A 19,163-nucleotide genomic window follows, 5' to 3' on the forward strand; every position below is an offset into this window, starting at 1 on the left:
CTCTGGCCAAAATCATCTTATAAAACTTTCATTAATTTTTATGAATTGTTGAGATTCCCGTACTTTCATGCTTAAAAACTGCTGCATTTATCAGAACGGGACGTTTGGAAAATTTAGAAGAACTTCTTGCAGCATTATAGGCCGACATTGCCTGTTTGTTCAACTTTGATTTTGCAAAAGTGTCTGATTTAATAGTCTCCTTCGACTAAAGTGAACAAAATGAAGACTGCAAATAATTATTCTGTCACTGGATGCTCTTGCGAAGTGTCTATAAGAAAAAAAGTTTTCTGATTTTCTACTTATTTTTGTACAATCATACACATGTCAATGTTTGAGCTTCAAAATAAAATTTGATGATTAAAGATAGTAGCACACGTCTATTGTACCAGTATTATGCAACGAGTTGTACTAAAAAAAAAAGAATATTATCCTACTCTACCGACCTACTGTTTCTTGACAAAATGAAGAGACTGTCATCACATCTCTATTTACAAACTGATCTTATGTACAATATACACCAGTAATAAAGTCAATTTGAGATGTTGTTTACCAGTCTCTACTAGCTCGAATAAAAAATGCAAGCTATGATATGATCATAGGTAATTTCCACAAGGTGAAAAAACAAGTTTTACCACGTGGCATAAAATGTTAATTTCTTGTGTTTCATTATTCTCACAAACTATTATGTAACAACTAATAACAAATGTTGAAGTATCTATCTACAAGAGCAAAGAAAATTCAAAAATATTTATGCAATACCATTTCCTATAAAGGAGAATTAGGAGATGCTTCCAAAGGAAAATGTTCTGAAATATCTAGTGGTTTGAAAATAAATCTGCTGATCTCCATATCATAGTTTCTTGTATAATTTCTGGAAAAAAAATAGTTCGTCATGAAACAAAGATTTCTCATTTTTCCCTCTGGTATATCAGTTCATGGAATAATATTTGTATATGCATATCTTTTTTTTTGCTGCTGAATTTTAACAATTAGAAATTGAAATTCTGAATATATCTTTGCAAGTATTAATACTGTTGAACTGTAAACCTACAGCTTGCAAGTTTGGAGGAAAAAAATGAGAAAAATATATTCTTCATTTCCACCAAAAGAGGGCGCTCACGGCTCTTCATTACAGATCTATAATTAGAGGAGATATCACTATGAACATGACGGACAAAGAAAGCGGACAAAATATACAGTTCCTCATTCTACCCTCAAAAATTGCTGTGGTAGACAAAGGAACATCCCTTCACTGCTATTATGTAAAAATGTGTAGAACAGGTGAATATGTATGTGACACCTGTTCTACACATTTTTACATAATAGCAGTGAAGGGATGTTCCTTTGTCTACCACAGCAATTGTTGAGGGTAGAATGAGGAACCGTATATTTTGTCGCTTTCTTTGTTCGTCATATTCATAGTGTATGTCCCTGAAGTAACTCAGGCTTAGCATGAGCTCTCTGGATGAGAACATTCTGGAAGTTTGATGTTCATAATACTGCCTAGGAAAGTGGAATACTTTTTGAAGATGGCACCAAAACTACCTAAACTGGGAGGTGTTTCACAAAGATCCTAAGTCAAACTTAACTCTAAGTTGGACTTCAAAATTATGGAGAGCCATTTGTAACCTTAAAATAAAATATATTCAAAAGCGAAATATTTTAGACTTTTTAAAAATTCCACATCAAGAACATGAAATCTCCTTGATAATAGAAAATATGAATGATTTAAATCAACAATTTATGCCTTTAAAAATAACTTTTACAAAATATTTTTCATAGATGCTAACAGCTTTCCATGATTGTTAAGTCCAACTTCGAGATAAGTTCAACTTACGATCTTTGTGAAACATCCCACAGGACCCATACCATGTATATGTTGGAAATAGAATGCTATAAATTGGAATAAAATATATTCATCCTCTCCAAATTTCACCAAGATAAAGTATTTTGAAGTTGGCAGGAGTGAAAATCTTTGGATATGATATCTAAGCTGCTATACAACTAAACCCACACAATGTACTTCCGAGAGATAAAATGCACTCATTTTGTAAAATATATATTTGCCCTCTTTTTTAATCTCAGAAATTTTGCAAGGTCTAATGAACATTAAGAAATAACTTGCTTAAATCTGGGGGGTGTTTCACAAAGATCCTAAGTTGAACTTATCTCTAAGTTGGACTTAAAAAATATGGAAAGCCATTAGCATCTTTGAAAATATTTTGTAAAAGTTATTTTGAAAGGCATTCATTGTTTATTGAAATCATTCATATTTTCTATCATCAAGGAGATTTCATGTTCTGGATGTGGAATTAATAAAAAGTCTAAAATACTTGAATTTCTGCTTTTGAATATATTTCATTTAAAGACTCCAATGGCTGTCCATAATTTTTAAGTCCAACTTAGAGTTAAGTTCTACTTAGGATCTTTGTGAAACACCCCCCTGGTCCCTGTTTCATAAAACTAGTTATCAATTACAAATGTCACTTTTCTATAACAATCAAATGTAATGATTTCAGTAGCTTATAACAGTTATTGCAACTTGTCATTGATAACAAGTTCAACTTCTCTTTTTATGCTTTCTGATCGGCTACCACAGTGGCAGAGGTCGACGTTATTTTGAGCTGTTCATTTTTACTTACGTGTGAAAAAAATAGGGAGTTCCCCCCTTTTCAAGACAAAACAGTACACTTTAAACATCAATAGGTACACGTAGGTATGTTATAGACTATGTGACTGATGCTCAGTTGATAATACATTGAACAAATGTCCTGGACAGGCTGGAATGATATCAAATAAAATTCAATCAAAAATACCTCTAAAGTGAGTCCACATCAAAACAAAATAATGCAATTCATTTAACTCTTCTAAAAATGGAGAGAAAAAAAATATACCTCTGTACTTGTCTACTCAATGTACAATTCAGGAGAATAATTCAAAGAATGTGACATTTTTTTTGGAAATACAATACTATTTTTATACACATCTCTCATATTTTGGCATTTTATTCACAAATACCACGACATGTACCTTTTCACGTGCTTAGACATACCAGTGGCGAAAGTCAAAGGTCAAATTTCAACACGGTCTGCAGATAGCAACAGAGGCAGGATTCAAAGCTTTTTTAATGCCACAAATACAACACCAAAACTGATCGGTCAGCCTAGCATTATCAAGGGCCAGAGAGGAAACTGGAACCAGTATGACCTATGAAGCTCTGAAAACATCTATTTAAAAGAAATTCTTTCATTTTATTGTACGACCATAACCATGCTTTAACAAGCTACATAACTCAAATCACAGTTATTGGGTTTTTTATCTTTAAAAATGAGCTGCAATGTGCCTTCTGTTATACATACAGAGCGAAAAAATCTTCTTTTTGTTCCTCAAGAGACATCAAGATCTGCACTCTCATAGAGGTTATTTCTAAATTGATAATTTACCATTACATTGAGTAACATGTCTACATTTATAAATTCCTACTTCTGCAGTTTAAAGAGTGTTAATTTAAGTGATGTGTTAATTTTGGTGAATTGCATAAATTAAAAATTAGTGTACAATTAAGTGTCAATGTTTAGTATCATCCAATAAATTTTGAAGTATGATTTCACAACAGGCTTTTGCTTCTTTATTTTTAATCTGTTACAATTAAAAACTACCACAAACTTCCAGTAACACTTCCCAAATTTTCATGTGGGGAGGTGTATCTGACATACACACATTATGATAAATATCATCAAACCAAATCTTTCACATGTTTGCAAAAACTCTGTGAGTGATTACTTCAGATTTGTAAAACATTCATGCCATAAAATAATTGAATCATCAATGATTATAATACTAAATTTCTGCGATTTGCAAAAGCTTTTAGCCCCAAAATGACTGTCCTTCACAATTCGCGAAAGCATCGTGTTACACGGTATTCATTTCAAATACTAGCAGTCATTTGTCATATAACAACTGAAAACTGCAATCGAAACCTCAGTCGACACTAAGATATACTGGTAGATTCTAATATAACCTTCGACCACTTCCACTCTTGACCACTTGTGCGGTCACATTAATTGACCGCATAAGTGGTCAGAAACTTATCCTACCGGTATATTGTTATGTTGGTGTATTGTTCTCTCGTGACAAATGATATATTACAGGTGTTTTAAATGAGCTAAGTTTGACCTCAACCATCACTGAAAGTGTTAAAAAGTTAAAAAGACTAAAGATTTATGAGTTCTGGGAGATCATTTGGTAGACCCAAAGTATGAGGAATGACCCTTTATAAAAAAAACATCAAACTTTGTTCAATTGCAGGATTAATTTAAGAATGGAAATTTTTCAGCCTGCAGCATTCTTTAAGGTCATGTGATGTGCTATTCGGTATTCACTGTCTGCTGTTGTCTCCTACGGATATATCCTTGCACTCCTCTGTGAATTTCGGAAACCACTTTGGAATTTTCTACTCTGTTTTACAATTCTACTACGCCTCCACGTTTGTTCATTCTTTTAAGAATGGAAATTGTGCTGGTTGTCATACTTGTAGATCATAGGTCATAGGTCGAAGGTCATGTTATCCACTGCTGTCTCATTTGGTGGATTGCTCTGCCATCACCACATTTCAATCAAATTTCTGATTTGTCACATAATGTTAATATACTTCGCTATCTCAGTTTGATGGCTGCATTCTTTTACACTGGAAATTGTACCAGTTGTCTTACTTCAAAGGTCAAAGGTCATGTTATCCACTGCTGTCTCTCATATCCTTGTTCAGCTCTCCCATTACCACTTTGGAATTTAAATTCTGGTTACACAAGTTGAGCGCTGTTCAATTGCAGGGGTATTTTCAAAAAATTGGAAATTGTGCTGGTTGTCATAATGAAGGTCATAGGTCAAAGTCATTTTATCCACTGCTGTCTCCCATATCCTTGCACAGCTCTGTTGGTTTCTCTGCCATCTGAAAGGCACGACCCAGGTACAGAGGTCTCTTTAAAAGGCACACAGAGGTCAAGGGCCTCACAGAGATGAAAGGTCAAAGGTCAGACATCCTTTCTGACCTTCTTCTTCTTCTTGACCGGCTTGGCTTCTACCCAGGCATCTGAAGAAAAGAAAAAATTGATGCATTGCAAAATGGAACAAAGACAAGTGAGAAATGCTTCATTCGATACATGAGTTCAAGTAATGCCACTTGAGCAGAGTGAAAAGAGTGTTTAGACCATAACAAAACTAATTAAGTAGATACTAATGATTGCAGTGACACAGTATTACCTTTGTCTGTGTGTGTGTGGGGGGGGGGGGGGGAGGTTGTCCAGGGGTAATTTTCTCTGGGGGTAGTTCTCACGGGGGAGGGGGGCTCGTCAGAACAGGTGGTGGGGGGGGGGTGAATAGTTATCCAAGGTGCTTTAGTAACTGTAATGTTGCACAAGAGCTGAAGCCTGTTACTACAGTTCAAACATCTCTGCTACCTTTTTAATCCAATTATATCTATTTCCGTGATACACTTGGGTATCACATAGGTGATATACATAGTATTTAACATCTAAATTATTCAAACCCTTACCCAGTTTTGTTATTTATTTATTTTTAAGTATGTGAAAAAATTATTTGTCCCAATTTGTGTTTCTTGATGATGTAACATCGCAAATCTTTTTTAAAAGATTAAAAATACAAAAAAACATAGCAAATCTTACATCTAAATGTATTCAACAAAGGCCCTAATTGAACAAATCCACCTTTCATTCTCGAGTTACGAAAAAAACAAAAAAAACATCAAATTTACAAGGGGTATGAATAATTTAGTTATCAACTGCATGTATCTTACCTCCAGTTTCCCCGCCTGTTGCTCCTTCTTTCCTCTCCTCTGATTTTGCCTCAGCACTGGCTGGTGTGGCTGTGCTTGCTGGCTCTGGACTAGAGATGGGTTTGGGAGCCAGTCTCTCTTCTACTGTTTCTACTGCTACTGGTGCTTTTGTCTTGGGCTCTGACGGCGCTTTAGTATCAGGCTCCGATGGTGCACCTGTATGACACGCAGGTAAGGAGAGGTCAAAGGTGGAAGGTCATATCGAGGGTTCAGTGACATAAAGACGTAACTCCATATTTTGCCAAAACGAGTATTTGATATCAAAATGTTCAGAAAAATGTGGGCTTTCCAGGAAACACAAAGAATTAATTTTAACTCCACCCAACACCCCATTAAGGTCAATGGCTAGTGAAACATAGATTCAACTCTTTAAGGCCCAAGTGCTCAGTGACATATAAACCACTTTTTCTAAAAATGGCCAAAATAGAGTTAAGTCTTTGTGTCACTGACCCCTCGAAATGTGGACCTTGATAATTCAAATGCGCAATAACATTTGTACACATTGCATAGTTGTATATTTCTTCAGTTTCACCAGCGTCTTTGTTTAGGCAACTTCATGTAGAAATTAAATTCATTAAAGACAGGAGTAGTCAAATTGCAAATAATAAATGATAAAGTAAGTTTTGTATGAAATGTTACTTATTATATTCCTTCTACTGTACTAACCCAGTAACATGCAAAAAATCCTGAAAAAATTCTCGAACAAAAAAAAGATATTTATGTTTTTTTTTAAAGGCGTCACTGTGCAACACCTCCTAACAGCAAATTCTCCCAACCATTTAAAAATTGTCCTAACTTTTTTTCCATGAAAATAAGACATAAGACAAGCTTTCAAAAATCTTTCAACACTTAAATGTCTGGAATGGTTTATAGAGCCAATTCATTGCTTTGTGACGATTTACATTCACCTAAAATGTAATTGAATTGTAATAATAAAGTTGGGAGAATAAAGGAATCAATCAGATCAGGTTTTTCCCAATTTTTATCACTAATAATGATCTGTTTTCACACAAACTTTCAGATCTCATCTTAAAAATGTTACCAAGTCCCTTTAAGAACCAAGTGTTAATAAGTGAAACTATCCTACTTACCACTTGATGCTATATTGGGTTTGCTGCTTTTTATCGGTTCCACAGGAACTACTTTTGTTGCTGATTTCTTGGCAGATTTCTTAGGAGACTTCTTAGGCGTTCCTAGCGAAAATAAAAAATGACATCCTGATATGTATGTATTATAATAACAATCATTTAATGGGTATAAAGAGTGCTTCGTGTATCTATTACCAATTTACAGATATACAATTACCCTAATCCTCAAATTAAAGAGAAGGTTGAGTTCTGGAAAGAGGTGACAAATAATTTGTGAGCGTTATCATTGTATTACGCAAGTGTGGAAGAACATCAGATAAAAAATGTTTACTGAAAAGCATGGCTCTTCAAATGACTTAATTTTGTATAAATCATATATGGCATATAACATCATAAAAATTGGGGCGGATTTTTATGCCACATGTTCATGTAGTCACATATGCATCTTTCTGTGTACAGTGCGTGTAACTTTACCAAGACTAGCCCAAATTTCTTATCAGTTTGATGATTCCAGAACCTTGTGGTATACACCAATACTTATATGCTGGATGATCAACCTCTTCTGATCGATTCCACAACATTTCTTTCACAATGCGATCACACGACCAGAACTCAACTTTATCCTTAAAGTAGCTGAGCGAAGGTTTCAAAAGGCTTTTAACCTTAATAATGTTGGTATCATTGCAAAGTTAATGTTACAATCTTTCTAATGGTTCATACTTAGTTTTCAAAAATTGTTACAGAATTGACTTATCTGCTTTTAAAAGTGGTGAAATTACTACCCGATTATTCCGCCCTTGATCGGCCCGCTATTGTGACGTACGATTTGTGACGTATGAGGTTGGGCACATGAGCGAGAGTGCTCCTCAAGCTCTCACACAACTCTCGCCTGCATACATTATATGTATACAAACGCCACTCGAACGCTAAATATCTGATCAAAATGTCCGAGCTCGAAGAAAAGGTTTTACTCGATTTAGAATTCAAAGTTGATGGGCACAGCTCGACAACTAGTGGCAGTGGTACTGGTAGTGATAGTGATGATGATGGGGATGTAGGAGAGATGGAAGAAAGAGAACAATTCGGAGAAGATGGCGTCGATGCTGGTGCAGGTCAAGTGATAGCAAATCAGCGCGAGCTGGCTGAGCTGCCAGCTGCCGCTCAGCTCCCCCGGCCCTGCTCAACTGGCGATCAATCTGTCATGCACCCTGTCACTAGGGTGACTGGGCGAGGCATTTTCTAATTTTTCGGGATGTGTAGGGCTTTTGGGCAAATTTCACGGATAACAAAACAAAGACGACTTGATGTGAGATTATATTTGGCGAAAATTAATTACAAATATGCACCATTCATAAATAGAACTGCAGCTGCACGACATCATAAAAATGCAATGGGACGCTCGCAATTCACTCATCATGGTCTACATATATAATCAACAGCAATCACTATCACGTCAAGGCATGATGACCGAACAAATAAAAAACATCTCAGCAAATTAAACAGAACGGATGGGTATTTGGACAAATCGAATTGCACGATTCACCCCTCGTATTATATTACATAAATTTGCTTAATATTATACGTAATTACATGATTTCTAGAAATTGTTATTCCACTTTCTGGTCAGGATATGAAGCATGTAAAGTCTGGATAATGTATACGTATAGCTATGCAAAATACCGCATGCGAGCTGTGCGAGAGGCGACCTTGAGGCCTAGAATTGCGATCGTGCCCAACCAGTGACGTCATAATCGGCCTACTGCACGAACAAAATGTACAAGCCAGAAATTGAAGTTCTGAGAAGATTCTTGGAAAATGCTTTTTACCGCGTTTCATTTATATTTACAAGACTTTAGAGCAGAATGTGTGTGTTCAAATTGGTCTACGCTATCCGGACATGTATAATTTGCTCATTTTGAGTGATTATGCAAAATTTCTTCGCCAAGCTACTTTAAGCTTGCCTGCACACAATGTATGCACATTCCCCATTCCCTGGAGAGCCTACCAGCCCAGGAGCAACTTTGGCTAAGTAGAAAATCATAGCAAAATGCTAAATCAATTACTAATACTAGTGCAAATTTTAAAACTCTCAGCAAATCTCTCAATTATTTCCAAAAATAAATGATACCAACACGTAAAATAGTTCGTAAAGTAATAATGAATATTTCAAGAAATGATATTCTACATACCTTAACATAGAATCTAGGGCTATTTAAAATAGTGGGTTCTCGTATCATGTTCATGTCTGTCAGACGTGACACTCCTGGCGCTCCACAATTATTACCCCGGCTTTAGCATAGCTGCCATTACGGCGCTCAAGCATTTCAAGGAATCAATTCCTGCCAGGTACCCATTTACCTCACCTGGGTCAAGTGTGGCAAATGCAGATTATTATCTTGACAAAGGACATTAATGCCATGGAAGGGGGGGGGGGGGGGGACTTGAACCGCGAACCATGTGATTCACAGTCCAGTGACGTATCCACTAGACCAAGACACCTCAGCAGGTGTGGTGTCTTGGTCTTATACATCCAAAGCCTAGCTTGCACTTAAAAGGGAAGTCCATTCTGATATTAAGTTGGCATTAAGTCGCCGTAGCAATTGGACAATTAGACACACCGTAGCCATGCCGTAGAGCGGTTCCATGACGACCGCACGTAGGGCGTACGGAGGCCTTGCGGCTACCTTGCGTCTGCCTTGGAATTTGACAAACACCTACGGCCACCGCAGGGACGTCCTAAGGCGACCGTGCATCATCACTTCAAAGACCGTCCGGCAGCCACAGGTTTTGTGTCTCCACAAATTTGAAATACGCCGTGCGGCTACCCTAACATTTGTGATGGTACAGTATGTGACCGTGGGAATGCTGCGGCAGCCCTATAATTGCTATTGGCCGTAGATATTTTTGACCCCACGGCCGCTGGGCAAATGTGATCTAGACATAACCTAACCCCATCCCAACCATACCTATTTTCACTGAAACCTGCTCTTACCTTGCTTTTCCTTGACTGGGCTAGCGGGTTTGGCACTGGGTGTGGTGGCAAGGGGCTGGCTGGCAGGGACCTCTGGCAAATTGGAGGGCAGTGCTGGTGCAGGGCTTGCCGGAGCTGATGCTGTAGTCTGGGCCTATGGGAAATTTGGAAGAAGATGAATTCACATTTGTAATGATGGTAATAGTAAGTACTTGGATATGCTTTACAGATTGGCAAACCATATAAGAATTACATCAGAACTGCAGACATTCAAGAGCAACTACAGTGTAGTTGTGGCAAAGGGCTGGCTGACAAGGCTCACTGGCAAATTCTTGCTATCGTCAATACCCCAAATGCCCGGATGTTAATTTCAAGAACCCATTTCCACTCTGGGATAGGCATAGCTCGGCGACTTTAAGCGATTTTTTGAAGCTAGAATAACAAACATGAATCACAAATCAAAACGCCGTTAAAAAATATGGTTACATGGTTATCAAGCGAATTTTCATTAACGCTGATTCTCGCTCATTTCAAGCCCATCCACTGCTCATCACACTGCATTTTGACCCAGGAAGTAAAGGTCAACTTCGCCGCGTGCCTTCTGTCTGTGTTTACAGTCGATTTTCGGTCAAACCGAAAGCAGGCCATCATAATGATGCTATAGAATCATGATCGAGATCTCCATTCGTTCGAGCAATTTTTAGCGACCGTGATTCTGCAGAATCACGATACAAAATGCATCTTTTTCACAATTTTATGTTTGCATTTTTAACATGTTTATTTGTATGACCGACGAAAAAACGCTTGAACGCAACCGTGTTTTAAACTTAACGTCTTTTTTCACTGACCTGTTTTTCTCAATTTTAGGCTTCTATTAAAACCAACTTAATATCAGGGTGGACTTCCTCTTTGATGTAAATTATCCTTTGCTCTTTTAGTATCATTTCCTTTTCCTCTATATCAACATATGAGTTAACATTATTCTAAAACACTTTACATGTATATCCTGCATAATGTCAATATGGTTTTTCCAATTCCAATTTCCCTTTTATTGTGACTATAATAGCAGATACATTGACCAAACAACTTAATTTGTTAAATAACAATATTAGCCTACCAACAGGATATGAAATCAATACTTATTGAGAAGAAAAAAAAGGAAACCTAAAACCTAGGTCTATGAAACTGGACAGAGATATGTATCCATAGAAAATAATATCTTTGATTGTTCTTGAGATAACAATTTAGATAACCACAGCGTCAATTTTGAAACATATACTCTTCTTATCAGGAATAATAGATACATTCTTTAAAGGTAATACAAAGTTTTGGGAAATTATGAAAATTGGGTGGATAGTGATTCTTAACAATTTTGATATATTTGGATGCCCCTGTGGATGTATTATAAGCACTAGAAAATTGAGCCCCTAAAACACTCCTGCTTTCGAGTAAACTTGAATAAATTTCAAATAGCGCTTGCGGCCATACAATTGTAGCTGTGACCATGAAAATCTCAGAATATGCAGTTGTGATATATAATTTCCAAACAGAAATTGCCAATCGGTTGAAGAATCGGTCAAGAAACATTGTTTTATGGCTTAATTAATATCTTGACCTTGAGAGGGAGCTATACAACATAAAGAGTTTATTATTTACAATTTCATAACTTTAGACTCAATTTCAACCGCGACAACAATCACTGAATATTGTAGGATCGTATGCTTCCAATATGTTCATTTGAACCAAATTCATGACCCCATACCAAAACTCTGTAATACCTTGAAAGCCCCACTACACTACTTGTAGCTACTTGTGCCCTCTATATAACAAACAATGCCTAATCGGTGACCATTGGTCCCCCATGATCCTTTTTTTCTTATGTTAACTGAGAGCTGAGTTGATGAGATAACCACCTGTCCAGTGACCTTGCAGGGCGCTCTAATCCCTCCTGTTAACTACGGCAGATAAGCTTTAATGCGTAGATAAATGGATCAGCTCTCATGGAATAAAATACCAGAAAATCTAAAAAAATTGTGGTACTGTTGACAACTTTAAGACGCGTCTTAAAACATTTCTTTTCAAAAATACTTTCCCATGTTAAAGAGAGGAGGTATGTTGGGCATACCTCACCCTCCTTATGTTACTCTATCCATCTTTCCTTCTTACTCTTTCTTACAGCACATAGGGCGTGTTTATGCTTAACTTTTTCTGGCCAGTTTTGGCATCTATTACGCTTTTAGTTTAAAACATGGTTGCGTCCATGCTCACTTTTGTAGAATCACCGAAAAACGGCGATCACGATCGCCGATTGAAACTCGTTTAAATGGGGTCAACGCACTGACCTCTAGTGGGTCTACGTAGCATGCACAGTGCAGGTTGCGAATCCAGCTGCAAGGCCAATTAAGGCCACACAGGGAGAATTGCCTGGAGGAGCCAGAGAAGTAAGCATAAACAGTACACAGTGGAACTGCGATTACGATGAGCATTTACGATGTGCGTTTCAGATCGCTCATTCTACCTTCAAAATCAAGCATAAACGCAGCCATAGAGACATATTGTGATATGCGCTATATAAGTATGGTATATTATTAATATAAGTATGGTATATTATTAATTATTATTTCGTGTCATACCTTGCCCTTTTTCTTTTTGCTCTTCTTTGACTTTGTGACTGTGAACTCCTCCTCTACCTCCTCGGCCTTGCCCTCAGGCTCCATCGGCGCATCCCCACTTTCTGTCGGTTCCACTGCACTCTCACTCGGTACCTCCTGTGCACTGTCAGTGGCCACGCTCGGTTCCTCAGGCTTCTCGGACGGTATCGTGGATGCAAAGTCGGCGAGGGCAGCTGCAGCTGCTGCTGCTTTCTTTTTCTTTCTTGAGCTTTTGCTACTGGTGGTGGAAGGTGACTCCACTGCCGCAGGAGGGGCGGCAGCTAGAGTCTCGGGAGCTTTCTTCGCTTCTACCTTTTCCTCAGATTTCGTCTGCTCTTCAATCTCGGGAGTTTTCTTCTCTTCGACCTTTTCCACAGATTTCGTCTCTTCTTCTTCAGTCTCAGGAGCTTTCTTCGCCTCGACTTTTTCTACGGATTTCGTCTCTTCTTCAGTCTGGGTGGCAGCGTTCTGCTGACGAAATATTACAAACATATCATCACATCATACAAAAGTCAAGTATAATGTGAAAATCTCAATATCACATTCGGAGACAGTGGATTAAGAATAATAAACTTCAAAATCTTAATCTGGCTCTAAGAAGACACAAATATTTAGTTAGCTTTGCAATCGGTGAACTGCTAGTAAAGATCTCTGTGAGGGTTTCGTCTACCAGGAGGGGGGGGGGGGGGGGGGCTTCATAACCCCCCATTGCTTCTACCCTCTGGCCCTACGTCACAAACCCTTCTCCTTCAAATAAATATTTTCATCTCCATCAAATAAACAAAACTACCAGAACCACATGAAGACATTTCCAACGGTCTATCTAATCACATCTTCATTCCCATTCCTTTCACTCTCGATCTCTTGCTGTTTCTGTTTGGCAACACCCACCTCTGCAGTCATATTAGACTCTCCAACAGCCGCTTGCTCGGTGGCTTTGGGGCTGCTCTGTGCACTGTCCCATGAGGCCGTCATCTTGTAAGGCCTGGGGGAGAGCCTAGCTGGGCCTTGACTGGTGACCTCTTTGTGGCCTGCATTCTGCTTGTTCTGCTTGCGCTCCTTCTTGGAAATGGGGGTGATCCACCCTTCACCTGTAGCCAAGTATATTATCATTGGAATGTTAACATCATGTGCAAAAGTAATTGTCACCAGGAGTACGAAATTGCTGCTTAACATACATACGTCATGTATGCAACTGTTCTGCGTAACAATCATAGAAAAACTGAACATAAATTACTTAAGGTTCAAAGCAAAATATTATATTGGACTACATTACATGTATGTAAAAAATATTTGAGGCATTTATATGTGATTTACTTCTTCTGAGAAGAAAAAAAAATGACATGTGTGTTCATGTTAATCTGTTTTGGGGTTGTTTTTTTTTGCAATATCAAAATACTTAGTAACTGTGAACTGTCATCATTGTCATAGTATTTCTTGAAAATATTTGAGGCATTTATGTCAACTACAACTAATTGAAATAGATCTTTAATATACACTCACCCAATTCAAAACCCAAATGCCCCAATCTACACGTAAGGTGCATGTACAGTATGTGTACTTTTATAGCATAAAACACTAGACATCAGTGATATGTACTTTCATTGAATAAAATGAACATTTTATATATGAGGCACTCATGGAGGTAACTGTAACTGAATTCTTGAATTCTGATATGTATGAAATTTACTTTATCAAATGAAGACCTCATGGGTAGAGCTCAAATTCAATCATTCTCAATTTCTCCTCCTCATTCATCAGTAATTTTCAACTCTTTGAACAAAGTCCTAAACATCAAAGCAACTAACTATGTACATCTTATTAGCTTCAGATTAAATACAAACAGAAAACTGTTGGAGAATATTGATGCCCTGTGGAGAATCTGATGACTCAGATTTTCCAGGAAACTTTCACGTGAAATACCGCCTTGGAATCTCTCCACCCACATACCAACCATGATAACATAAACATACTTGTTGTAACTCAAGTGATTTGTCCAAAAGAGACCAGTAATGGGGATTCTAAGTTAATATGTACATTGTAGAGCCTGTATGTGTTGGCAGTGCACCTTGTTAAAAATGTGAAATTGAGGGGATGGACTTAGATTAGGGGCACCACTGTGTCTCGGAGGGGGGAGGGGGGCTGGTAAAGTCAAGCCCTGCAATGACTATACAAGACAATTGTATTTTTTTTCTCTATATAGACCTATTCTTCACATATCCCAAACACCATCTTGAAACATTATTGATTTTTTTTCGTCTATCATTTACTCTGTTACATGTAACTATGACTGTGAAAAAAATTAATTCAATATGGATCAACATCAATAAATACAACAAAAAGAAATACTGTGCAACACATCTACTTATCTATTACAAGTGTAAATTCAACTCGATTTGTGTTAATTATAAATTGTGTGGTGATAAAGCAACTTAGAATTGATCAATCAAAACCACCTGACTGATAGCTTTATTTTTCAAGATTAGACTGCGTAGACTTGTTTCACTTGTTAAAATTGGAATGGAAACTGGAAAGCAGCAATGCAATACTTCATGAATTGATTGTAAATATTGATCAACAAAGACAAATCTCACTTCCTGCACGGGATTCAGAAAGGTCTGCTTTGAAGCACAAGCTGGCTTAGTACATTGTCTGTTTTTTCCTTCTTCCTTTTTTTCAACACTGGGTAATACTATACACACAGCCCTAGACATAACTTTCCTCAATTTCAAACTCAAGATTAAAAGAAACAACAAGAACTGAAATACTGGGAGGCCTCAGATTTTTGCTGTTAGCACTAATAAATTTTCAAGATTTAGCCTGGTACCAAAAATAGAATATCAAATATAAAAATTGAAAATAAGAATAAAACAAAAACAAACACCTATAGCCAGGGCTTCGTTTCTGAAGGGCATCTGGATTTAATTCTAGAGTTTGTATACATAAGAGTTGAGACCGATATAACATTTTGAGGTTCTTGACTGAGATTTTAGACGCCCTTGTGTCCAAGAGTCCTGTGACATGTTAATGTTGAGCCCAGCTTTAGCTCTATATCATAATAGGCAAAACAGGGTTACAGACTTACAGCATTGTTGACTAGGTGAATTATTTCTATACTATATTATTATATAATTATTTTTACCATTAATGTCTTCTTATCATTATTCATCATTATCATTAACAAAATACAGCATTTAAGAGCTACAATTTAATCTTAGAAGCAAATGACTGAACAACAGCATGGGATGATTTTAATCACATCTGGATATGAGATGATGAGAAGTACATTCCATCATACTAGTTTGTAATTTGTGATCATTTCATGATAAATTTACTTTAGAATCAACACTGCTGCTACCCGACATTGTAAAGAACCATGAGTACCATTTTCCACCCCACATGCTATTACGAAGACACCCAACCCTTTTTTTAAAATCCACATCACATAATGTTGGCCCCTTGACGGATACCCAATTTTTTATATTTTTTTAGGGGAAACCAAATTTTAAATGCATAAGATAAAGCCTGATTCTTCTTCCTCTACTCCACTAAAAGTCCTGTTCCTCTCAATCTGTCCTGTATGTTCCAAATTCTTTATACCTCCATGATTGTTCTTTGAAAGTAAAATACTTTTGCTGACGTGCATCTCAATCTACCCAATACCCAATTATGACATAAATGGCTCTATCGCCACAAATCGTAGTCCAGATGATCCTACACTTTACATGTATATGCTCCTGGGCCAATTACAGTCCAAGGGAAGTCCACCTTGATATTAAGTTGGTTTTAATAGAAGCAGAAAAATGAGTGAAGCAGCAAAATGAGAGGAACAGGTCAGTGATGGTTATTATTTGTGACAAGTTCACAAGCACAAATCAGTGCCTTCGACTGTAACTCACAGTAAAATAAAGGTCCTTCCCCGCGTGGGTTTTTGATAAGGGACCTGGCCTGCTCCCTGCGAAGTCGGCCCCCAAAATAGGGGGGCATCTTATACACAGGTGCGTCTTATCCACAGAGATTTACAGTAATCTGATTTTGCTCAAACTTCCACTAAACTGCTTTCTCTCATTTTTGTGCAACTAAATATTAGGGTGTATTTCTTCTTTAAAGCCTATTTGCACTAGTTTGGCAAGGAGGGATTTAGACCTCCCCGCATGGTCACTGGCAGGTGGTTATCTCATAAAATCAGCTCTCAATCAACATAAAAAAAAGGGGACCATGGGGGATCAATGGGTACCACTTAGGCATTGTTGGCTGTATAGAGGGCGCATCTGGCGCATCTGGCGCAAGTAGCTACAAGTAGTGCAATCCCGCTTTAAGGTTACATGTAGGTTTGGGTATGGGTTAGTCAACTCAAGGGTAAAGTGTTTAGTCAAGGATTGAAGTTACAATTTCAGTGGTTTTTCTGAATACTTGCCTCCTTCTTGCTCCTCCTTCTGCTGCTGTTTGCCAGCACCCTCGTTGGTCTTCTTCTGCTTTGCGGCACTGTTATTTGTCGTGATCTTGGGTACTGCTGGCTTAGCCTTCTTGGGTGAGGCATTGCTACTGCTACTGCTTGGAGATGTCTTGACTGGTGCTACTTTCTCCCGGTTCTCTTTCTGTGTTGGTACTGACCCATTGGTACTTGCTTTCTCTGGCTTCTGTGAAGATAAAACAAGTTCAGTCTGCATGGTTAGGCTTACATTTCCCACAAGACATGCATATATTGCCTGTTTGGAGCCAGGAGGGCATTAACCCAAATATTTTACTACAGATTTAACGCCCTTCTGGCTCTGGCTCTGGCTCTGGCTCATACTGTACAATTGCATGAACAGAAGTCCAGAACTCAACTTTGTCTTTGTCTACAAGTTTTAATGTATATTTTGTCTGTGATCTCAATAACAAAGATGATATGCAGTCACAACATTCAAACTACATACACTGTACATAAAAGCATCAGATTCTTCAGACAACTTACATATATCTTAAAGACTCTAGGTAATTCTCTGGTTTCTGCCTAACATAGAAAAATAGCCTGGAAAGAGAATAGTTATGCACTCGCGATTACTACTCGTGATACCTCACCTTCATGGCCACATACTTACTAAGGGTTAGGGTTGGTTGAATTTTAGGCCGTTCGAGGTATCGCAATCGTGAGTGCGAATCTATTCTCTTTCCTTTTTTTTTCTACTTCGGCCTTTGGGCGGAATCAGGAGAATTACCAGACTCCCATAATAAGTGGAAAGAATGTTATCCTACGATTCCCTACTATAAATTAGGTAACTGGGATCGAATGCAGCATAGCTCAAACACTCTCAGAGTCAGAGACAGAGTTACGGCCAAATTTTTTGTAAAAAATTTCTCTCACAACGAAGATTCCCGAAATTCATAACATGAAACAGATTGCGATTTTGACCATGTACATCTGCGTCAATCATTTGATATTCACTATCAGATATTGATAACACTTAAAAGTCTTTATTTGATGGAAAGATGGCTGAAAATGCCAGACATGAACAGATTTGATATCAATGAATTGAACTTTGAGTTTGAAGAACGTTATCAAGACTAACTAAAAACGAGAGCACCTGAAGAGTTCCTTTTTAACAGTAACACACCTGAGCAATGCACACTAGATTATACATAGAATAGCATTTCACATCGTCCAATTCCAATAGCTTTAAAGTTTAGAGAGATGAATAAACATACCGAGGTCACTCTTTTTCTGCCGCGTCTTGATTTCTTGTCATTGGATTCATCATCAAAATCGAAACTCGGTGGCTGCGGACTCGTCATGCGAAATCCAAACATGAAGACAAGACAAACGAGAACAATCACGGCTAAAACCGGGATTGTAATGTGCGGTGGAACGACGCTTTGGACATCCATGTTGGGTTATCAACCGTCACCTAAAACTCGTGAAATTCGTAGTCATTTAGGAGTTCGTTTTCGTTTTCAAGTTCACCAGCTGTTCACAAGTTTCATTCGTGTCACTGCATGATTTTTAGCGTGCACAACATAAATGGCCGATTTTGTACACGTACGTACGTAGTGACGCACAAACTAGATTTGTTCCAGTCGTTTGTAATATCTATAAACTCAGCAATTATTTTCTTTTTCAATTGAATTTAACTCTTATCTATTTTGTACAGGCATAAACATTAAAATAGTTCTTAGTTTTATTCAATATCCACTTATGATTGTATCCTTCCCTTCAAATGTATTTTAATTTTAATCACAATAAACAAAAGACTTGAACGAAGCTATCAATTACATCCTCCGCAGCCACGTAAGCGTAACATTTGCGATGTTATTGATACATCCACGCTGAGTTTCGAGAAATTGCGAAATAATAATTCGCAATAATAGAAAATCTTGGTTTAAGGGGCTTTCGATGGAGTGGTGCATGTAGGCTCAAAAGCTAAGGGGAGGGACACCGCCCCCCCCCCCCCCCCACACCCCTGCATAGACACGCGTCCCTCCAATCCCGGCGGATTCACCCTTGACCATTGTGGAAGCCTTTGAAATTAGATGAGGGCGATTAATTCCCGAGATCTTAGCTAGAAGATTAACATGGGGGGAGGGGGGGGGGGTATACTCACACATTAAGACATACGAGGTGT

The 19,163-nt window shown here is 37.8% G+C and overlaps 1 protein-coding gene across 2 annotated transcripts; it reads right to left on the minus strand.

The window, feature by feature from the left end:
* Window positions 1-2,539: 2,539 nt before the first annotated feature.
* LOC105447265 (proteoglycan 4-like) lies at window positions 2,540-18,570 on the minus strand. 2 transcript variants are annotated; one of them, XM_030982129.1, is made up of 8 exons: window positions 18,250-18,570; window positions 16,979-17,201; window positions 13,453-13,652; window positions 12,544-13,029; window positions 9,932-10,064; window positions 6,943-7,044; window positions 5,813-6,007; window positions 2,540-5,089 (listed from the first exon to the last, which is right to left on the minus strand). In XM_030982129.1, the coding sequence occupies exons 1-8, from the start codon at window positions 18,427-18,429 to the stop codon at window positions 5,031-5,033; spliced, it is 1,578 nt and encodes a 525-aa protein (XP_030837989.1). In that variant the 5' UTR covers window positions 18,430-18,570; the 3' UTR covers window positions 2,540-5,030. The 2 variants fall into 2 exon arrangements, with proteins under 2 accessions (XP_030837989.1, XP_030837982.1); XM_030982122.1 differs by having other exon boundaries at window positions 12,544-13,032.
* Window positions 18,571-19,163: the final 593 nt, after the last annotated feature.

The sequence above is a fragment of the Strongylocentrotus purpuratus genome, unplaced genomic scaffold (genome assembly GCF_000002235.5).
Source record: "Strongylocentrotus purpuratus isolate Spur 01 unplaced genomic scaffold, Spur_5.0 spur5_contig_823, whole genome shotgun sequence".
NCBI classification, from domain to species: domain Eukaryota; kingdom Metazoa; phylum Echinodermata; class Echinoidea; order Camarodonta; family Strongylocentrotidae; genus Strongylocentrotus; species Strongylocentrotus purpuratus.